Consider the following 19,143-nt stretch of genomic DNA (forward strand, 5'->3'; position numbering starts at 1 on the left):
AAAGAATAGCCAATGTGTGTTAAGTTGTGGCTTAGAAACTGTGCTAAGCCCTCTGCATGCATTTTCTCATGTAATCCTCGGTGCAACACTAAATGGGAGTTATTACAATACCCATTTTACCGATGGGGAAGTGGAGGTCCAGAGAGGTTGTACGGCTGACTGCCACACAAGTGGCAGGGCTGGAATTCTAACTCAAAGCCTGGGCACCATCTCTCTAGGTGCGCAGCCTTCTTCTTCCTTCTTCTGCCCCATTCCTGTGATTCCATGACAGAATTCTCTTTAGGGGGTACCCAGATAAGTATCTTTAAATAACTAGATGTTTATTTAATGTGCATTAGGGGAAAAATGTCTTACTTAGCACAATATGCTTGTGGTTTTCCTGCAATTATTGCTTAAGATAAGTCTAAAGTAATAAAAGTAAGTTATTTAAAGTTGACTAAAGGAGAAACATTAAGTAAATAAAGTTTCAGGTAGCATAAGGATATGGTGAAATTCTGGGATGTTGAATGACTGAAGCTTGGGAAACACTGTGAAAGTGTGGGACCTGTACCTTAAACCCCAGCCAGTTCTCAGAGTCACCTGAGAGGGGGCAGGTCTGGGAAATTCAGCCGGGAACACCCAGCGAGCTGTCTCATGTGCCGTTTCCTTTCTCCCTGTGCAGACAGATCGCCCTGAAGGGTCTCATACACCGAGTTGGGTTAAGAAGGAGGGCTTGGAGGTCACCACTCCACCCAGCCCCGGAAGGACTTATCTTCCCCTCAGCTAGACCTCACCCCAGCTCTGGGACTCAGCAGAGCAAGGAGAAGCTGCAAAGAGCCAGAGGAGACCCCCAAGAGGAGCAGAGACCAGCGTCACACAGGTGTCCCCGGCCTAGGCCCCGCCTGGGCCCAGGAGCCAGCTTCTCCGCTTCGCTGGGCAGAGGCAGCACCATGCTGGGCCCTCACCTGCCACCTCCACCCCTTGGGGCCAGCGAAGGGAGGCCTGCGCCCTGCGCCTTCCGGATCCCCGACGGGAGCTACAGGTGTCTGGCTCTAGAGGCCGAGGAGAGCAGCGGCGAGGAGGGCCAGCAGGGAGAGGCGGGGCTCATGGACCTGGAAGAGGACGAGGGGGTCAGCAGGAGTGGGGACAGCTCTGCCTGCAGGGCCACCCAAGGGTCGCTGCCGCTGCCCGAAGCCCTGGAGCTCCAGCCGCCCAGCTGCTCCAGGGAGGTGCAAAGGGGGCCACAGCAAGACAGGCCCGGCCAGGACTGGGATGTGGCGAAGGCCCAGCAGGTGACACCAACCAGCCCCAGCCCTGGCCCTGGGCCCAGGGTAGCCCAGAAACCAGGTAAGCTTGTGTTTCTTTTTGCCTACAGTTCCAGAATCACAGGGACAGCCCCACGCGTCCTTAACACTGCAGCTCCTGACCACATTTTCGCGTGATGCGTAACAAGCTATCACGGTCCCACGGGCGTGCCCAGATCAACACCTGCAGGGAAGCGGGAGCGGCTATGGGCACACAGCGGCTCCAGCTGCACCGAGTGTAACCCCACGCCTTCCTCTAGACAGGGCATGTGAGAAGGTGGTGAGACGGAGCTGCCTTACCTTGCTTGCTTAAGAAAATGTCCCATGTCTTGTGTGCCCTGCAATCATTAGCGGTAGCAAATGCCGGTGGAGTCTGGGGTGACCGATGGCAGGACCTCCTTAGTAAGTGTGTCGAGTGCCGGCTACTCGGGGGTGCTGGGGACAAGCAGACATGGTCACTGACGGGTGGAGCTTATGAGGGAGAGACAGAAGTCTTTGAGCCAATCCGACCGCCCAGTTTTACAGAGCGAGGAAGAGAGTGCTCGAGGTCGCAGGGCATGTGAGTGGCTGAGCTGGGCCCCCAGTCCTCACCTAGGCCCCGGTTCCCCATCTGTTAGCGATGACAAAGGCAGGACCCATGCCACCTGGGCTGCAGTGAGATCCTATGACAGCGTGTCGGCAGAGTGGGGAAGGGAGGTCGAAGATGATTTCCCCGCAGGCGGCTGGAGTCTGCCGAGCTGGGCGGGGCGGGACAGGGAAGCCCGGGCTGAATCACCTCCGCTGCCAGGCCCATGGAAACGCTGAAGTGGGTCCAGATGGGGAGGACGTGAGCCGGGCCACGCTTGGCTCAGGCAGGAGGCGCTGCCAGCAGAGCCCGGGGGTGCGGGTCGTGCGGGGGACACAGTCCTGGGAGTGCTGGTGCGTCAGGAAGCTGAAGGAACACTTCACTTCTCCGCAGGCGTCGCTGATGCCCAGCTGGCATCTCGCCAACCTTCCTGCCCACTCCTCTCTCTGAAATAATCCTCTCCAGGCTCTGATCACCCCCATGGCCACCATCCCCCTCCCCTCCCCCAGGCTTGGGTCACACAGGGAGCTGGGCAGGAGCAAGGAGGGACCTTCAGTGCCCCTGGGGCAGGAAGAAGGAGGACTCAGAGAGGCTCAGCAGGGGTGAGCTTGGCAGTGGGCCCTCGCACCAGAGCCACCCAAATCTGGGCCTCTTGCAGCCTGAAGCCCCCAGGCCCTTCCCCACTTGCAGACTGAGGCCGGGGGTCGGGAGACATGGCCGCGGGTTCTGGGCCTCCATGCTGACCGGCCAAACCCTGGCACATTCCTTTCCTTTGATGAGCTCTGGTCTCCTCATCTATGAAAAGAGAATGAGAACATGAGTCCTGTCTACCTCAGAGAGCTGTCGTGAAGTTGTAACGATCTTAGACGTGGCAGTGTTTTGGAAATTTTAGAGTCATCTAGATAAATATGAGAGGGATGCTGACAATTAATTTAAATTACCACCATGAGTTCACCAATATATGGCTGCTGCTCTTTTAACAATGTTGAGCACTTACGTGCTAAGACCAGTGTGCTAAGAGCTTTACATTGATTGATTGATTGAATTGGGGGATTGTGAGGAGGGGTGTTGAGTTGCCTTGCTTGTATTTGTTGAGACAGAGTCTCCCTCCGTCAACCTGGGTAGAGTGCAGTGGTGTCATTGTAGCTCACTGCAACCTCCAGCTCCTGGGCTCTAAGTGACCTTTCTGCCTCAGCCTCCTGGTAGCCAGGACTACAGGCTTGCTCCGCAACACCTGGCTGGGCTTTTTTTTTTAATTTCTTTTTGGCAGAGACAGTGTCTCGCTCTCGCTCAGGCTGGTCTCGAACTTCTGAACTCAAGTGATTCTCCTGCCTCGGCCTCCCAGAGTGCTAGGATTACAGGCATGAGCCACCGCACCCGGCCTACACTTTTCATTTTATTTAATCTCATAGCAATCTCCATGAGGGAATACTGCTATTATCTCCATTACGCAGATGGGAAGATTGAGGCTCAGAAAATATAAGTGACTTGTCCAAGACATATGGCTAGCAAGCTACTAAGTCATGATACAGTGACAGTTTTTGGACATGGAGCTTGTGCTCGTGGCCATCACTCTCTTCTGGAGTTGTAAGGGTAAAATATTGTCTGGGGACATCCTGGAGTGAAAGAGAACATGAATGGAGAGGAGAGAAGGGACTACCTTAATGAACCCTGTTGGCAGGTCATTTGATAGAATCTCACTCTTGTTATTGTACTATAGCCTTCAAGGCAGGTATTATTCTCCCCTTTTACAGGCGAGGCAACTGAGGCTCAGAGATTTAAGTCGTCTGCCCATTTTTAGTCTTCACACAGGCAGTGCCAGAGCTGAGACAGTGACCGTGTTCTTCTTTCGTTGAACAGTCTGGTTCATTCCACTCTTTAACACCCAGCCAGTTGGCCATCCAGTTCTGGTCTGAACGTTTCTAGGGACAGAGGGGACAGGAGTGACAGAAGGATGGGATGAACAGGGAAGACTTCTTGGAGATGGAGGCAGGCAGGAGGCCGGGTCTTGCAGAAGAGTCAAAATCTGGGTGGTCTTGGGTCAGAGCCCACACTGGCCTTTCTGCTCCCTTGGGAAAGGGAGTGGCCAGCGTCCCTTCTCTCTGCCCGGAGATCCGGAGGGAAGAAGCCTGCGGGCTGCCAGGTTATTAGTGGATTAGAACTTCCTTCTAAAGCTTCCTCCCATTACGCCGGAGGATTATAAGCATCTTCAGACAATTACACCCATCCTTCCGCAATTATCCCTGCCTCTGTAGAGGGCTCCCTGGCAGTTTTGAGTATGGGCCATGGCATTGTCTGCCTTGGGCACCAAAGAGATCTTTATTTGGGATTGGTGGGTCCCAGTGCCACTTCTCTAAGTCCCGAGTACTGGCTGAGCAGGGCAGAACAGGGTCCTTGGCGGGCTGGAGGGGTAGGGGAAGGGGGCACAGAAAGGTGAGGTGGGCGGCAGCTCAACTCCAGTTTCCTGCCACCAGCTGCTGCCAACCTGGGGGAATACATGTGGGAAGGAAAGTGTCACGTAGCTTGTGATCAGGCCTCAGCCAGCACTAGCTGACCCACGGCTTGCCAACAGAGCCCCACACTGTGGCCATCTCCACAAAGCTGGTCGTAACTGGCAGGGCTCATTGAGATTATTGTGCAGATGGAGACTGAAGCCCAGAGGTGGCAAGCAACCTCTCCAAAGTCACACAGTAAGTTGATGGCAAACCTGGGCCTAGAATCCAGGGCTTCTGTGTCCCAGTTCCCCTGCCAGGGATGACTTCATTTCACCCTCTACACAACCCTGTGACATCCGTACTTTCCTCATCTCTGTTTTACAGATGAGGAAACTAAGGCATGAGGAGTTTAAGTGGATCGTCAAAGTCTCACAGCCTGTGGGTGGAGGTTTGAACCCAGGGAGGTCTGGGCTCGTGCTTTTAACCACCCTCTCTGCTGCCTTGTCTCCATGGCGACAGGCAGCAGGCTGTGTTCTTCCACCCACCTGGGGCTGGAAAAAGGTTGTTCAGGCTCTGGCAGTTAGTGGGAGGTTCTGCCAAGCCACATTCCCTCCCCCTCAGATGTGCTGCGGGGGGCAGACCTGGGGCCCACCGCTGAGCCAGCGACCTCCTTTATTGGGGGTCGGGGTGTCTAGAGCTTTCAGAGGCCTTTCCAACTCTAGTGGGTACGGTTCTGAGCCTCTGGCTGGGTTGGGGTGTGGGTCCGTGTTGTCAGATGAGCCCTGTCCCTGGGCATGCATGTCTTGTTGAGGCAGAGGAACTGTGCCCAGGTTAGGAGCTGACAGTGGTCACTGGGCCAAGGACAAGGCCCCTGCTCCTCAGGCTGGGGGAGAGAGGCAGACAGAGCAGGAGGCTGGGTGGGAGGCTGCCCACTGCCCCTCCACTCCCCCACATACACCTTGCTGTGAACTCACACATACAGGCTTTCACCCACATGCCTAAACAGACGTGTAAACACACTGTATAGAGGCCATGTTCTCATGCAAACATTCATTCACATGTATGCACTCACACATCTGCATACTTGTGGATGCCCTCAGACACTCAGACATCCATGCATGGTGTACATACTGTCACACACCCTCCCGAAGGCCCCCTCACCCTTCCATGACTGTCACAGGTGGACATGTGTCTCAGATTTGCTTACAGAGCTACAGTTCCAGCTGAAAACATATAAGCAGACATGTACACCCTTTCTAAGCACACACATTCCCTCCCATAGATACAGGTTAAAAGCATGTTCTTTTCTCCATCTTCTTTTGCTGCACACCTACACTTTGCAATCTCTCTTGCATTCACACATTCTCTCCTACGGGCACAGCCACTCTTGCACGCCCACTGTCACACACCTACGTATAGACTGAACCACTTTCTCTCCCTTCTTGTCCCCATCTCTCTCTCTCTTCCATACCACCCACACAGTAATCCCAGCCTCTCTCTCTCTTTCCCTCTCACCCACACAGTTTCCTGGTTTCCCACAGGCTGGGCTGCAGCCACTTCCCCAGCACATGCGCTCTCTGCTCTCCGGGTAGGCAGTACCCTGCCTGGTGCCAACCGCCAGGACCCCCTCCCGAGCCCCTCCCCCAGCTCGATAGGACAAGAGCAGCCAGCAGGGTCAGGGAAACTCTCTGAAGCCCATGAGGCCAGGCAGAGGGATGGGAGCTGGCAGGGAGGGTTTTTCCCCTCTGTCACTTGACTTCCTGCACTAAGAGTCTGCCCACTGGGGACAGGAGGCATCCCAAACCCAGGCCACCAGCAGGTCTGCGCTTCACAAAACCTTGGGTGGGGTGGGCCTACTAGCACATTTCTGACTTCCTGTTGCAGAGCTCTAAACCCAGAGCTCTTAATATAGAAGACAGATGAAAGTGGAACCTCCCTGATGGAAGGGGTGGGGAACTCAGGGAAACTTCGGTGAAAACCCAGGCCAGCATATTTGCAAGGCTGGTTCTGCTTCAAAATTATCGGGGCTATGGAGGGTACTTGGCATCAGTCGTGTCCTGAGCCCACCAACTCCCCCGTGGGAAGGGGCGCTGGAATGTGGGGACCTGGCCTGTGAACAGCATGCCCGGGGGACTCTGACGCCCTGCCCACTGCCACTGGGCTGCATGGCATTTAGTTCAACGAAAAGCACGCAGCATCCTCGCTGCTGACTTGCTAGTTAAGTCCCTGGAGGCAGCAGGCTGGTGGGGAGGTGCTACCCTCTGCAGTCACGATTTGCCTGAGTCCTACCAGGAGAGACAGTCCTTGTAGTTACTGGGGCTGAGAAATGGGGCGAAGACGGGCCTGAGGGAGGACTGCATCCCTCAGGGGGTGTGGGGGGTGGGAGGTGGCGTCAGTTCTGGGGACAGAATCACAAAGGCAGATTTAAGGGGGGCAGTGGGAAGAAAAGAGAAGAGAGAGGGAGACGAGATACGGGACACAAAGAAACTGGGTGAGAGAGAAAGCAGAAGGATTTAGGGACAGACCCACCGACCTAGAGACACAGAAAATGATGGGGAGACGGAGAGACAGACACGCAGGCAGCAGAGAGTCAGGCCCGGCGAGAGGGAAGCGGGAGCGAGGAGGACCCGCCTAGAGACGAGGCCAAGCCGGTGAGGAGGGAGTCGCACCCCCAGGGCGGGGCGGGGCGGCGGGGCGGCGCTAGGGCCCCGGGGAGCGGGCGGCAGGAGCGCGGCCGGTCCGCCCGCCTGCCCCGAGCTCGGGCTCCGCGTCCCGGGTCCTGGAGCGGCCGGCCAGGCGGCGGCGGCGGCGGCGGCGGCGCTGGCGAGGAGGGGGCGTCGGGCGCCAAGCCGATGCCTGGCGCAGGGCGCGGGGGCCGGGGATCTCGGGGCCGGGCGCCCTGATGGACGCGGCCAGGTGTGTCGAGGCGGCGGCGCCCGGGAGCTGGGGGACCGCGCGCAGCGGCCGGAGGTGAGTGAGGGGCGCCGGCCTGGCAGGGGTGCGGGCGCCGCGCGAGCCTCGCCCCTTCCCACCTGCGCCGTTCGCGGCGCCGCCCAGGAGGAGGTGGCACATCTGGGCTCCAGTCCCAGCTTGCTGGGTGACCTTGGCCAAGTCGCGTCTACACTCTGGGCCTCAGTTTCCCCACCTGTAGGGGGGATGGAGGGCTCTTCCAGGCTGTCGAGCAGCTCAGGAGCGGGAGGACGCCCGGACACCGGGAATCTACTCTTCGGGCTGCTCGGGGGCTCCGGCCCTTCGGCCCCTCCCCGCAAGCAGATCAGGGGACGAGGCACCGGGGCTCACTAGTGGGCGACAGTCCTGGGTCCATGCCCCCCGGCCCGCTCTGGGAAAAGTCGGCCCGGCTTGACGCAGGAAGAGGCAGGTTGGGCTCTGCCCGGGGTTGACCAACATGGGCGCCTGTGGGGGCGGCGGGAACGGAGTGTGCTGGGCCCCTGCCCCCCTGCCGCGGCTGGGGCTCCGGCGCGGGGGTCTGGCTGTGCAGGCAGAGCACGCAGGATACCAAATTGTCCCATCGCGGGACCACCTGGCCCAAGCCTCACCTGGGGAAATTCAGGCCTTCCTTGAGCACCTCGGGAGAGGGGAAATGTCCTAAGGGCTTCACATCACAAGGCCCCTGCTGTTGCCCCATCTGCTGAGGCGAGAAGCAAGGCCCCAGGGGTGCACGGAGGGGAGGGTGGGGCTCCTTGCTAAGCCACTGCACTGGGGAGTCAGGGGGCTCCGTCCAGGGCCCTGGCACCACCTCTTTGAAGACTCTGGGGAAAAGGTGTCCTGTCCTCCCCTGGCATCACCTCTAGTTATGGGCTTAATCTGGATGGGGACAGGGACCCCCCTGGCTTCCATGCCCAGGTTGTGTAAAAGGGACAAGAGCTGAGTAGGAAGCAGCATGCACCTCATTCCTCACTCCCCACCCTGTCCTGAATGGCAGGTGGCACTGCAATAAACCGACTTGCTGTGTGATCGTGGAGCAAGCCCCTTGCTCTCGCTGGCTCCCAGTGACAGGGTTGGGAGGGTGGCCAACTGCACTGGAGACAGCAGTGCTGGTGGTGGCTGTAGGACTAGCCAGAGGGTGCCCTCCCCCGTGTCATGTTGGAAAGTGTGTGGGGGGTGAGACTGATGCGGATCAGGAGGACCAGGGTGCGCTGGGGCAAGGGATTGGAAGTCTTACCAGTGCCAGCCTGCCCTGTCACCAACCCGAGGCCTGGCCACGTCCCATGTTGAGGGTCTCAGCCACCAATAGAAACTGATGATGTACTCCCCCCACTACTTACCATATTACCTCTGACAGTCAGAGGAGACCCCTTGGGGGAGTTGAAAATGTCCCCTGCCTCTGTCTCCATATGAGATCTTGGGTTGGTTCTGGTCCTCAGTTTTTCCATCAGTACCAGGGGGACGGACTAGTATCACTCTAGCTTGATACTTGGAGAACTCCCCCCAGGCAAATTGTTTGCTGCTGCTATGCATGAATCGCAGCCCCCACTTTTCAGGCCTGCCCTCACTTTGCAAGTCATGGGACAGCTCCCTCCCACCCCCCAACTAGCATCTAAACTAAGCTGTGGTTGCACTCAGCATTTACACAGTTAAAACAAGGCCTTTAACTCCTTCCCTCCTTAGTCAGCTGTGGCCCTTGTCCACTCCCCTTCTCCTGGATGTTCCCGGGCCTCTCCGGTCAGCATTTTATCCAGTCTCCAATGTCAGAGTAGGGGAGACTGAGGCCCAGGAGGGGAAGAGACCTGTCTGCACAGGGTGATTCTGTGGGCGGCAAGAGCCCCTCTCCTTGGGAAAGAGCAACTCCTTGGTGAGTGGGAGGGGGCTGGTGGCCATGGAGCATCTGGAGAGAGGGGAGAAGCACAGGAGCCTCCTTCTATCTCCTCCCCGCTGCTGGTCACGCCCTGTGTCCAGGTTGACGCGTGTCTCCCCGAGTCCACTTCGGAGCTCTGCGAGGCGACCCGGCCGGGGTCAGCACGCTGCCTCCACCTGCCAGGGCCGCCCTCTCGCAGGCCGAGCACACCTCCAGGCCCCGGGCCTGGCCGGGAGGCACCTTTTCCTTCAGGGCAGCTCCCAGGCTTCCAGACATGAGCTCATCAGAACCGCTGGTGCCAGGAAGGGAGGGACTGAGGGGAAGCAGGCAGGGCTGCCCAGATAGGGGCACGGGCGAGGGCCTGCAGGCTCCGCCCCCCCCAGTAGTGAGGAGGCAGGGGCAAGACAGACCAGCTGGGGGTCAACTGGGAGGGGTTGCGGACAGGCCAGTGCCCTGGGCTGCAGCGCTGGGCCAAGCTCTGCCACCTACTCACTTGCTGTGTGACGTTGGGTAAGTCCCTTGCCCTCTGTGAACCTTGGTGTCCCTGGCTGGCAGTGAGGTGGAGTGGGTGCTTGGGCACTGGGGTTACAGTGGTGAACAAGACAGACAGACCCCTGCCTTTAAGGAGCTTGCATTTAATTGGGGAGATAGGCAAGAAAAAAGGAAGGAAATAAATCATCAAAATAGTTTCACAGGGGCCAAAGAGCCATGAAAAAAATAAGCCACGCTGTTAGCGTGGAGAGCAGTAAGAGGGGCTACTCCTGACTGCGGTGGTTGGGAAAGGCCTCTCTCAGGACGTGGTTTTGGAGCGGAGAGCTGAATGTATTTAAAGGAGTGCTCAGGGCTTCCTGGAGGAGGCATATCTGGAACGGGGGCCTAGAAGAACTGGAGGGATTTGCTTGCTTGCGGGGGAGGGTGTTCTAAACTAGGGGCTGGGCCGGGGCTGGGGGTGGGCACTGGCTGTAGGTTGCATCCTATGGGGCGTCCAGCTGCAGACCCAACCCAACGGCGCTCCTCCGAGATCTGGCGAGAGGGGTGGCTGGCCGGCCTGTGGAGAGGCTCTGCTGAGTTAGGCTGCTGTGTGTGTGAGCTCAGAGGCCTTTGTGCACTGTCCCTGGACATTGGGGCCCAATTGCTACCCAGGGTGGCCAGAGGAGGAGTCAACATGAAAACAGCCTCCAGGCCCTGTAATTCCAGAGGCTGACAAATGCCCTCTCTCCAGAATGAAATCTGTACCAACTGGCTGCTGCCTGAAATTCCACCACCCTAGCTTCAGCTTTTCCACTCGGCGGAAGGGTAGTCTAGTCCTGTGCAGACCCTGCCCTTCCCTACCCTGCCTGGCCTCCCAGGGCTGCTGAGGGTGGAGCGAAATTCCGCCTACTCCTGACTTTCTGCAGGGAATGCCTCCTGCCTGGCTAATCCACAGATTCTGAGCCTGGACCCCCCGGGTCCCCTCCTGGCTAGCTAGCCGGGAGATCCCAAGTGTGTTATGTAACCAACCTCTCTGGGCTTTTGTTTCCTCATCTGTAAAGCTGAAGCAATAACAGACCCTACCTTGTACTGCTGTTCCAAAAATTAAATGAGATGATAAATGCTTAAAAAATGAGCTACTACTTATTAATAGTATTGTCATGTTTTGGTCTCTGTTAAAATAGCAAGCCCTTAAGAAGATGGGCTCTCATTCAGGACTCGCTCATATGTCAGTATGAATTACTTTTTGACGTGTGGACAGGGACAGGTTTTGCTGGTGGGAGAATGGGCACAAGCACGGTGGGAACGGGCCTGGACCGAGCCTTAGGAGCGGACGCTTGAGCCTCCAGTCTTAGCTGACCAGCTGGTGCTCTGGGCAAATTGTTTGCTTTCCTGGGCCTCAGGCTTCAGATCTGACTGCTCTGAAATGGGCTAGTGAGGATCCAGGGGCTCGTGGTCAGTAGACACCAAAAACATGGGGCCAGCAGGAGGGCTGACACCCTGGTGTCAAAGGTCAAGGAAGGGGCGGGCTGGATGGGCCCCTCCGACAGGAAAGTGGGCTGACCTGAGACACTCGCATCTGATCCTCCAGGGTAAAAGCTCTTGGAGTCTAAGAGCGCTCATTAGGTAAAAAGCACGGTTCTTGAAAAATAGCTGTTTACTGTTACTTGCTGTGTGTCATGAGTGTTCTAAGTTCTTTACATGTCAACAACCCCATGAGGTAAGTACTGTTATTATCACTATTTTATAGATGGGAAACTGAGGCACAGAGAGGTTGGTTACGGGAGCTCCTAAAGTCACACAGCTGGTAAGTGGCCACACTCAAACCCAGGCAGTCTGGCCCCCAAAACTACATGCTTAACTGCTGTACAACACCATCTCTCCCACATTAGATGGGGTGCCAGAGGCTCAGAGAGGCTAAGCCACTGGTCTAGGAACACACAGTATTTCTCTTTGATTCTCATCATCGCTGTCCCTTGGATCCTGGAAGGAGAAGCCTCACGGGATCTGAGGTTCAGGGCTCTGAGGTTGGTCCTTGAACAAGCTCAGCCTCTTTCCTTCCCCTCCCCCACGCCACTGAGAGTAGGCCAGGGAGGATCAAGTGTGCCCTGTGGGCACCGTGGGCATAGGAGGCTCTGCCAGGGCCCGATGAGAGGGCATTGGAAGTGCCATGGAGCTTGAGTGGATCCCAAGTGCCTGAGCTCTAATAAACTCCCATGCAGTGTGCCATGCCCCCATTGTTATACAGTCGGGGGGAAACTGAGTCCAGAGACCAGCCCAAGGTCCCACAGACAGGAGGAAGTCCCTCATCCCTGGGCCTCCTGTTCTGCCTTCAGGGATGCTTAGTACTTGTGGGCACCAAGGAGAGATGGGACGTTGGGGACCCTCCCCTTAATCCCAAGGTGACCCTGGCCTCAGCCAGGACACGAGTCCCAATATGGGGCCCTTTGAGAGGGCACTCGGAGTTGGGGGATGGGGAGGGCACTGATTAAAAAATAGACTGTCACGCGCATGTAGAGCAAGCCTGCCACGGTACCCAGCCCGAGCCAGTTGGCTCCCTCATGCCCAGCTGCCAGGCCCCACTCAGGTCTCCTGCTGGGGGCTCCGCCCACCCCACCCTGGCTCTGCGCCCGAGGCTGAATGCTCCCAGCCACCCTCTTCTTTCCCTCCTCCACCCCTGCCCAGCCTCCAGGCAGATGGTGCTCTTGCTGAGCTTGGGTGGGCCTAAAGCTCAGCTGTTGGCTTTAAGCTGTACCAGGGGGGTCTGGCACCAGCACACACTGGCTGTGTGGCCTTCCATGAGGCCCTTTCCCTCTCTGGGCCTCAAACATTGACAGAGGAATGCTGTCAGCACTCTTCACAGCTTCCAAGCCTTTCCCAGATGTCTCATTTAGACCTGGCAAACAGTGCTGGAGACCCCACTCGGGCAGGTGACATGACCTGCAAAGGCCACTCAGCTGGGGAGCAGCAGAGCAGAGGCTATACCCAGATAATCTTGCAAATCCCAGTCCTGTCCAAGTCTGGGTGAGCAAGGTCACATGGGATCACAGAAGGCTTTGCAGGAGTAGAGCAAGCCAAGTTTTACTCATTTGTTCTTTTACTCAATCAGCGTTGCCCAGCCATGACCTAGGCACGGGGCATGGCCACAGCCAAGGGCCCTGCTCTGCGGGGCAGGGTGGACTGATGGTAAAAGAAAACAGGTGGAATGAAACATCTGACAGGAGGCTGGAGGAGACGTAGAGGGTGCGGTTGTGGGGGAGTGTGGCCTCTGAGGGCAGGGAAGGGCCCGGGAGACCTGTGAGCAGGCCTGAAGGGTGAGGAGCATGGCGAGAAGGTGCCACTGAGGGTAAGTGAAGAAAGGGCTACAGGGGAAAGAGCAGCTCGTGCAAAGGCCCTGCGGTGAGAGGGTGCTTGCGTGGGGTCCTGGAGTGCAGGCCTGGCGCCCGCCAATGGATGGAGACAGACCCTAGGAAGGAGAGCATTCCTAGTACTGGTCTGGGGCGCTGGTCCTGTCTCCTTTTCCTCTTTCCCTTGGCTGCGAGTGCCCTCAACCAGCCCCGCCCCCGCCCCAGCCATCATGGATGACTGGACGCAGAGTGCTCTTCCTGGATCCCGTTTGTGTCCTGATGGCCACCTGCTGCATCCCGCCTGCAAGGAGGGCTGTGATGGTTGCAGGCCTCGGATGCAAGCTGGGGAGGGCACGTTCTTGGGCAGGAGGTGGCAGTCACTCAAGCCCAGCACCTCTGTGCAGGCGAATCCTTATTTCCTCTTAGTCCTTGTGAGAGTCTGTGGACCCCAGAGGTTCGGCTTTTTTTGGCTGAAGGAAGGCCTGTCCCTGGACCTGCTCCCACTGCCTGTCCCCTGTGCCACTCCAGCACCAAAGCTCTCTGGGGCCAAAGCCCTGGGATGGCAGTCAGGAGGCTTGTGTTCTGAGCCCAGCTCTGCCGTATGCTCTTAGCACATCCCTTTTCCTCTCTGGGCCTCGGTTTCCCCATTTGTACTATAGGGAAACAGTCTGGTCTTTCTGTACTCAGTATGGCCCATGGATGCAGTATCAGCATCACTCAAAAGCTTGTTAGAAATGCAGACTCTCTGGCCCCACCCCAGGCCTCCTGAATCAGCATGTGCATTTTAACAACATCCCTGAGTCATTTCTATGTACTTTAAAGTATGAGAAGCACTGTTCTAGGTCAGTCATTTTTAAACTTAAAAAAAAAAAACCTATAGAATCTTCTTTCCTCTCCAAAGTTTTACATAAAAGACACATAAGAGGGGACCCACCCATTCTATGTTTATTCATCCCATGAACAAGGAGGGGGAGGCGTGCGGAGGGGTAGCGGCTGTGTCAGGATGGCTTCAGAAGGGAGGACGCAAAGATGCAGTACCCAGTGGAGGGGTGCGTCTTCTCAGGCCTCTCGACCCCTTGAGAACTCCTGAGCAGGGGGCCTGTGAGCCCTTTCGGCTCTGACCTCCAGGGTCTCCTGTCTTATGAGTTTGGAAAGGGGGGATGGAGGGAGGGCGCTTGACAGTCCTCAGCCTAGTGACGCCGTTCCCTGCTTGTCCCCATCTTGGTGCCCTGCCCTCTTCCCTTTGGAATCCCTGAAAGAGTAGCTGGTGCTATTCTTAGCATGACATGGTGGTGAGAAGAGAACATATTAGTGCATTATTTATGCCTCTGAGTCAACAGGATTACACCCAGAGCTCCCAGAACATGCCCCTCCCGGCGTGGCCTTTGTCACAGCCATGGCAGGCGGTCCACTTTGTGCAGACGGGAGGGCAACTTCCCAGGACCCAGAACCCATCCCTTGTGGCCCTGTCTATCCCGGCTCAGGGCCCCTCACCCTCAAGCTGGGAAATGGATCACGAAATACAACGGTCAGTGAGGACTAGGAGAGAGCTGCTGGGGCCATGCCATTTCACGCCATCATTGGTTGAGCACATATTTATTGGCCACCTGTCAGGTGCAGAAGGTGGGGTGCATGGATGGATAAAACAGGGTTCCAGGAGCTCACACTTTAGCCAGAGTTAATGTGCAGTAGCGTAGATGCCAGGCATTTGCACATGTGAGAGCCGATCCCCGCAATCACCCAGCAGGGTAGGAATTTAGAGACCGTTTTTTAGAGGAGGAAACGGAAGCTCCACATATCCAAGGCTTGCTAAGGGTTGTCACAGCGAGTGATCAGATCGAACTCAGGTTGGCTAGAACAAAACGACCATTTTCTCTATTTATTCTATATATTATTTTTTTCCTACCCTTCTTTTGCTGCAAAAATGACCATTTTAGATTAAATGGTAGCGTGTAGCATTAAGGCTTTGGGAACCCTCTGCCCTCCCAGTGAGGGGGGCCTTATGGCTGGAAGGAAATTGGCTGGTTGACGTTGTCCCATTCTCCGTGAACCCTGAGTTACTGGAGAAGTCGTGTGTATCCGGTTTTCATGAACTTGCAATTGAAGGACAGCTACACCGTGGGCTGGAAGTCAAAGCCATATGGGATGAGCAGATGAGGCCCCGAGGTGACACATCTCAGGAAGCCCTGCCAAGGTGTCTGGCTGGGAGCCAAAGCCCCGCATGCTGTGAGATCCTGGCCACGTCCCTCGGCCTTTCTCTGCCTCACTTTTCTGGTCTGTAAAATGGTGTAATGATCCCTGCTCAGCCTCTATCTCTGATGAATGAAAAGTGCTAGGAAAACTGTAAAAGTGCTGTGCATATTCAAGGGATTGTATGTAATTACTATATATAATTATGTATACAAATATATTTTATTAGAGTCTTATCATGTGCCAGACTACATTCCAGCATTTTTCCTATGTATTAATTTATAAGCTTATTTATAAAATCATGGGCTTTAAAGCCCAGTGGGTCCCCAAGCTGGATGGGCATCAGAACCCCTAGGGAGCCTGTTTAAGTGTATACTCTGTGGGCCCGCAGGTAGAGGGTGAGCCCAGGAATCTGCATTTTGACCACATGCCCTGCAAGTTTCCGATCTCGGCCAGAAAGGAGAAGGGACTTGCCTGAGGCCTCACACTGAGCTGGAGACCAGGTTGAGACTAAAATCCAGGCCTCCAGCTCCGGGTCTGGTCCTTTCCTTCTACTCTAGAGCTGCCCCCTGGCCCCCTGGAAGGGTGAAGCTGGGGACGGTGGCATCGAGTGAGGATGCTGGGAGTGGCGCTAACGTGTACCGTGCTGTGCTAGGCATTTCACGTGGCTTATCCTGTTTAAGTGCAGCAGGGGTGGATAGGGGGACATTCTCCACAGCAACATGATCCCCTGGGGCATTTGAGCATCAGGTGGCAGATCTCAGTGTACCCCTGGGAAAGGGAGACTATGATTGAGGGGCAGAGATACTGGAGAAGTGAATGGGAAACCACACCACTGGTGTGTTTGCCGTTCTCCAGTGGCCAGTCCTCCACGTGAGTCCCGTGTGCCTGCGGGTGTTCAGTGTGCACACATTCGTGTGCATCTCCTGCCCCCTCTCTGGGGGTGCACGCACGCCTGGGCATGCTGTGCTGCGTAGCGCGGGTTAGAAGCAACAGCACCTCTGTGTGTGGGCACGTGTGCAGAGGAGGGTGTGCTGCTGCCTGCTGAAGCCTCTCCAACATTAAAAGGCTACTGAGAATGTGTGTGTTGCAGGGGTGTGTGTGTGTGTGTGTGTGTGTGTGTGTATGCAAATGGTTGCAACAACGATCCCTGAAATCCCTAAGGTCAGATGTAAAAAGGTCATTAGAGAACCTTTCTTTCTTTCTTTCTTTCTTTCTTTCTTTTTTTTTTTTTGAGACAGAGTCTCGCTTGTTGCCCAGGCTAGAGTGAGTGCCATGGCATCAGCCTAGCTCACAGCAACCTCAAACTCCTGGGTTCAAGCAATCCTCCTGCCTCAGCCTCCCGAGTAGCTGGGACTACAGGCATTCGCCACCATGCCCGGCTAATATATATATATATATATTAGTTGGCCAATTAATTTCTTTCTATTTATAGTAGAGACGGGGTCTCACTCTTGCTCAGGCTGGTTTCGAACTCCTGACCTCGAGCAATCTGCCCGCCTCGGCCTCCCAGAGTGCTAGGATTACAGGCGTGAGCCACCGTACCGGCTTCCTTCCTTCCTTCCTTCCTTCCTTCCTTCCTTCCTTCCTTCCTTCCTTCCTTCCTTCCTTCCTTCCTTCCTTCCTTCCTTCCTTCCTTCCTTCCTTCCTTCCTTCCTTCCTTCCTTCCTTCCTTCCTTCCTTCCTTCCTTCCTTCCTTCCTTCCTTCCTTCCTTCCTTCCTTTCCACTCTGTTGTCCAGCCTAAAGTGCCATGGAGTCAGCCTAGCTCACAGCAACCTCAAACTCCTGGGCTCACGCAATCCTTCTGCCTCAGCCTCCCAAGTAGCTGGGACTACAGGCATGTGCCACCATGCCCGGCTAATTTTTTCTATATATTTTAGTTGGCCAATTAATTTCTTTCTATTTTTTAGTAGAGACGGGGTCTCGCTCTTGCTCAGGATGGTTTTGAACTCCTGATCTTGAGCAATCCTCCCGTCTCGGCCTCCCAGGGTGCTAGGATTACAGGCGTGAGCCACTGTGCCTGGCTGAGAACCCACTTTCTTTATTCATGTCCCACCTCCACATTATATGCACCTTCCTCAAACCTGCTGGGCACGAGCCTGCCTCAGGACCTTAGCACTGGCTGTTCCCTCCGCCTGGCCACTTTTCCCCTAGACATGCATACGCCTCATTCCCTCACCTTCCTCAGTTCTTTGCCCAGATGTGCTTCTCAGTGAGGATGACTTTGATTGCCACGTTTATCTTTGCAAACCACTCCCTGCCCTATGCAGTTCGTATAGCTCTGGTCCCTGCTTTACTTTTCTCTATAGCATTTACCTTCTGACTTACTTGTGCACATATTATCTTGCTCCCCTGCTAGAATGCAAGCAGAGATTTTCATCTGTTTCTCTTCATAGCTATGAACAGCGCCTGGCCCTTAGCTGGTGTGCAATAAATACTGGTTGAATGAATGAATGCATGCACCACCTGTACTTATTTTTCTTTAAGTCGTCCAATTTTGTTACTGAAATATCCACCTTAGCTTTCCTCTAAGCAGTAATATACCTGAGATCATAGGTTTGGTGTGTTTATTATACTCCTTTTCCAATGAACACTTGAAATTTACATAACTATTAAGATTGTAAATATCAGGGTACCACTCAAATCCCTCTGCTTCCACTAGAGCTGTGGGCATGCCACTCTCTGAGAATCAGTGGACCAGTCCAATCACTCCTTTGAACAGATGGACAAACTGAGGCCCAAAGAGCGTCAGGGATTAGATCAATGTCCCACCCAAATGGTGACAGGACAGACCCTGGAACTAAGTTTCCTGACCCCCAGTCTTCTTTTCGTTCCTAGTTCTAGGGAAAAGGGGAGGGCAGGACTGGATGATTCAGCCTCTCCTTTGGCAGGAGACGCCTCCTGCCGGGGCGGGGCCGGGCACGCCTGGCAAGTGGCGAATGGTGGGGGTGGGGGGCACGGCAGGGTCAGCAGCCTCCAGCACCCCAGCGCCATGGTGCCCTCCTCTGACGGGGCCTGGGGTTCACACCCGGTTCGGTTCTCGCTGCGGCAGCACACTGGCTAGAGGTGACTCTGGGATCCCTGAGCAGGGAGGATGCTGGGGGTGGGGAGATGGGCTTGGGCTGTGTCTATTGTGAGCACAAGAGGGACCAGACCCAGAGAGGGCTGGTGAAGACAGAGAGAGAGAGAGTCCCAGCCTGATGCCGTTCTGCAGAGGTGGGTTTGTGCAAGAGCCTGCAGTTAAACCCCCCTCAGGTGTGACGGTGCTTTGTACTTTATGAGGCATTTCTGCATCTCATTTGCTCAGCAGACATTATCATCCCTGTTTCACTGATGAGCAAGTTGAGACTCAGAGAGGTGAAGGGATTTACTAAAGGTAGCCCAGCAAGTGGAACAGGATGCCCTGTGGAGCCCCACGGATTGGGTTTGGCAAAGGAGGGCTGTCTGCCGGGACCCGCCGGGCTGAATGGGTTTGGGAGCGAGAGGTGGCGCTGGAAACCCACAGACTGCTCCCTGGCCAGATAACCTCCACCAATCACAAAACCTTTTTGAGCCTCGGTTTCTTCATCTGTAAAATGGGAATAACTGGCGATCCTTACCTCGCAGCTTGTGAAGATAGAACACCACAATAAAACTGATGACACTTGAGCCTAATGCCTTGCACATAGGAAGTGCTTAGTAAGCAGCCACTCGAGTAAGGAAAAGGAGCACACCGGCCTGTGACCACTTGCCAGGACTGAGGGATTCCCAGCGCCTCCTTAGGCAGATGTGAGCCAGCCTGAAACTCAGAGAGGGTTGTCACCGCCTGGGGGACCCTCAAGGTGCTGGGGGCAGGTCTGTGTGTCCCAGAGCCCCATGGCGAGCGGTGGCTAAAAAAAGCTCTTCCAGGGACAGCGCTCTCGCTGGCTCTCGCTGGCTCTGCTGTTTGCCCCGTGCCTGTGACTCCGGTGCTTGGGCCGTCATTATCATTCCTCCTGCGTTTTTTCTCCAGCGGTTATTTATTTTTCTGTGAGGAAGGAATGTGGGGAATTTACC

The 19,143-nt window shown here is 55.7% G+C and overlaps 1 protein-coding gene across 2 annotated transcripts in view; it reads left to right on the forward strand.

Annotated features, from left to right (window-relative positions):
* Positions 1-721: 721 nt before the first annotated feature.
* The window catches only part of SYNPO (synaptopodin), a 37,143-nt gene continuing 18,721 nt past the window's right edge, over positions 722-19,143 (forward strand). Inside the window, exon 1 of one of the 2 annotated variants that reach the window (XM_012791113.3) lies at positions 722-1,326. In XM_012791113.3, the coding sequence (XP_012646567.2) occupies positions 930-1,326 (397 nt within the window). In that variant the 5' untranslated portion in view covers positions 722-929. Of the gene's footprint in view, positions 1,327-6,980; positions 7,254-19,143 lie in introns of those variants that run through there. The other variant, XR_012913992.1, reaches the window with a different exon arrangement.

Source organism: Microcebus murinus, chromosome 21 (assembly GCF_040939455.1).
Source record: "Microcebus murinus isolate Inina chromosome 21, M.murinus_Inina_mat1.0, whole genome shotgun sequence".
Classification (NCBI taxonomy): domain Eukaryota; kingdom Metazoa; phylum Chordata; class Mammalia; order Primates; family Cheirogaleidae; genus Microcebus; species Microcebus murinus.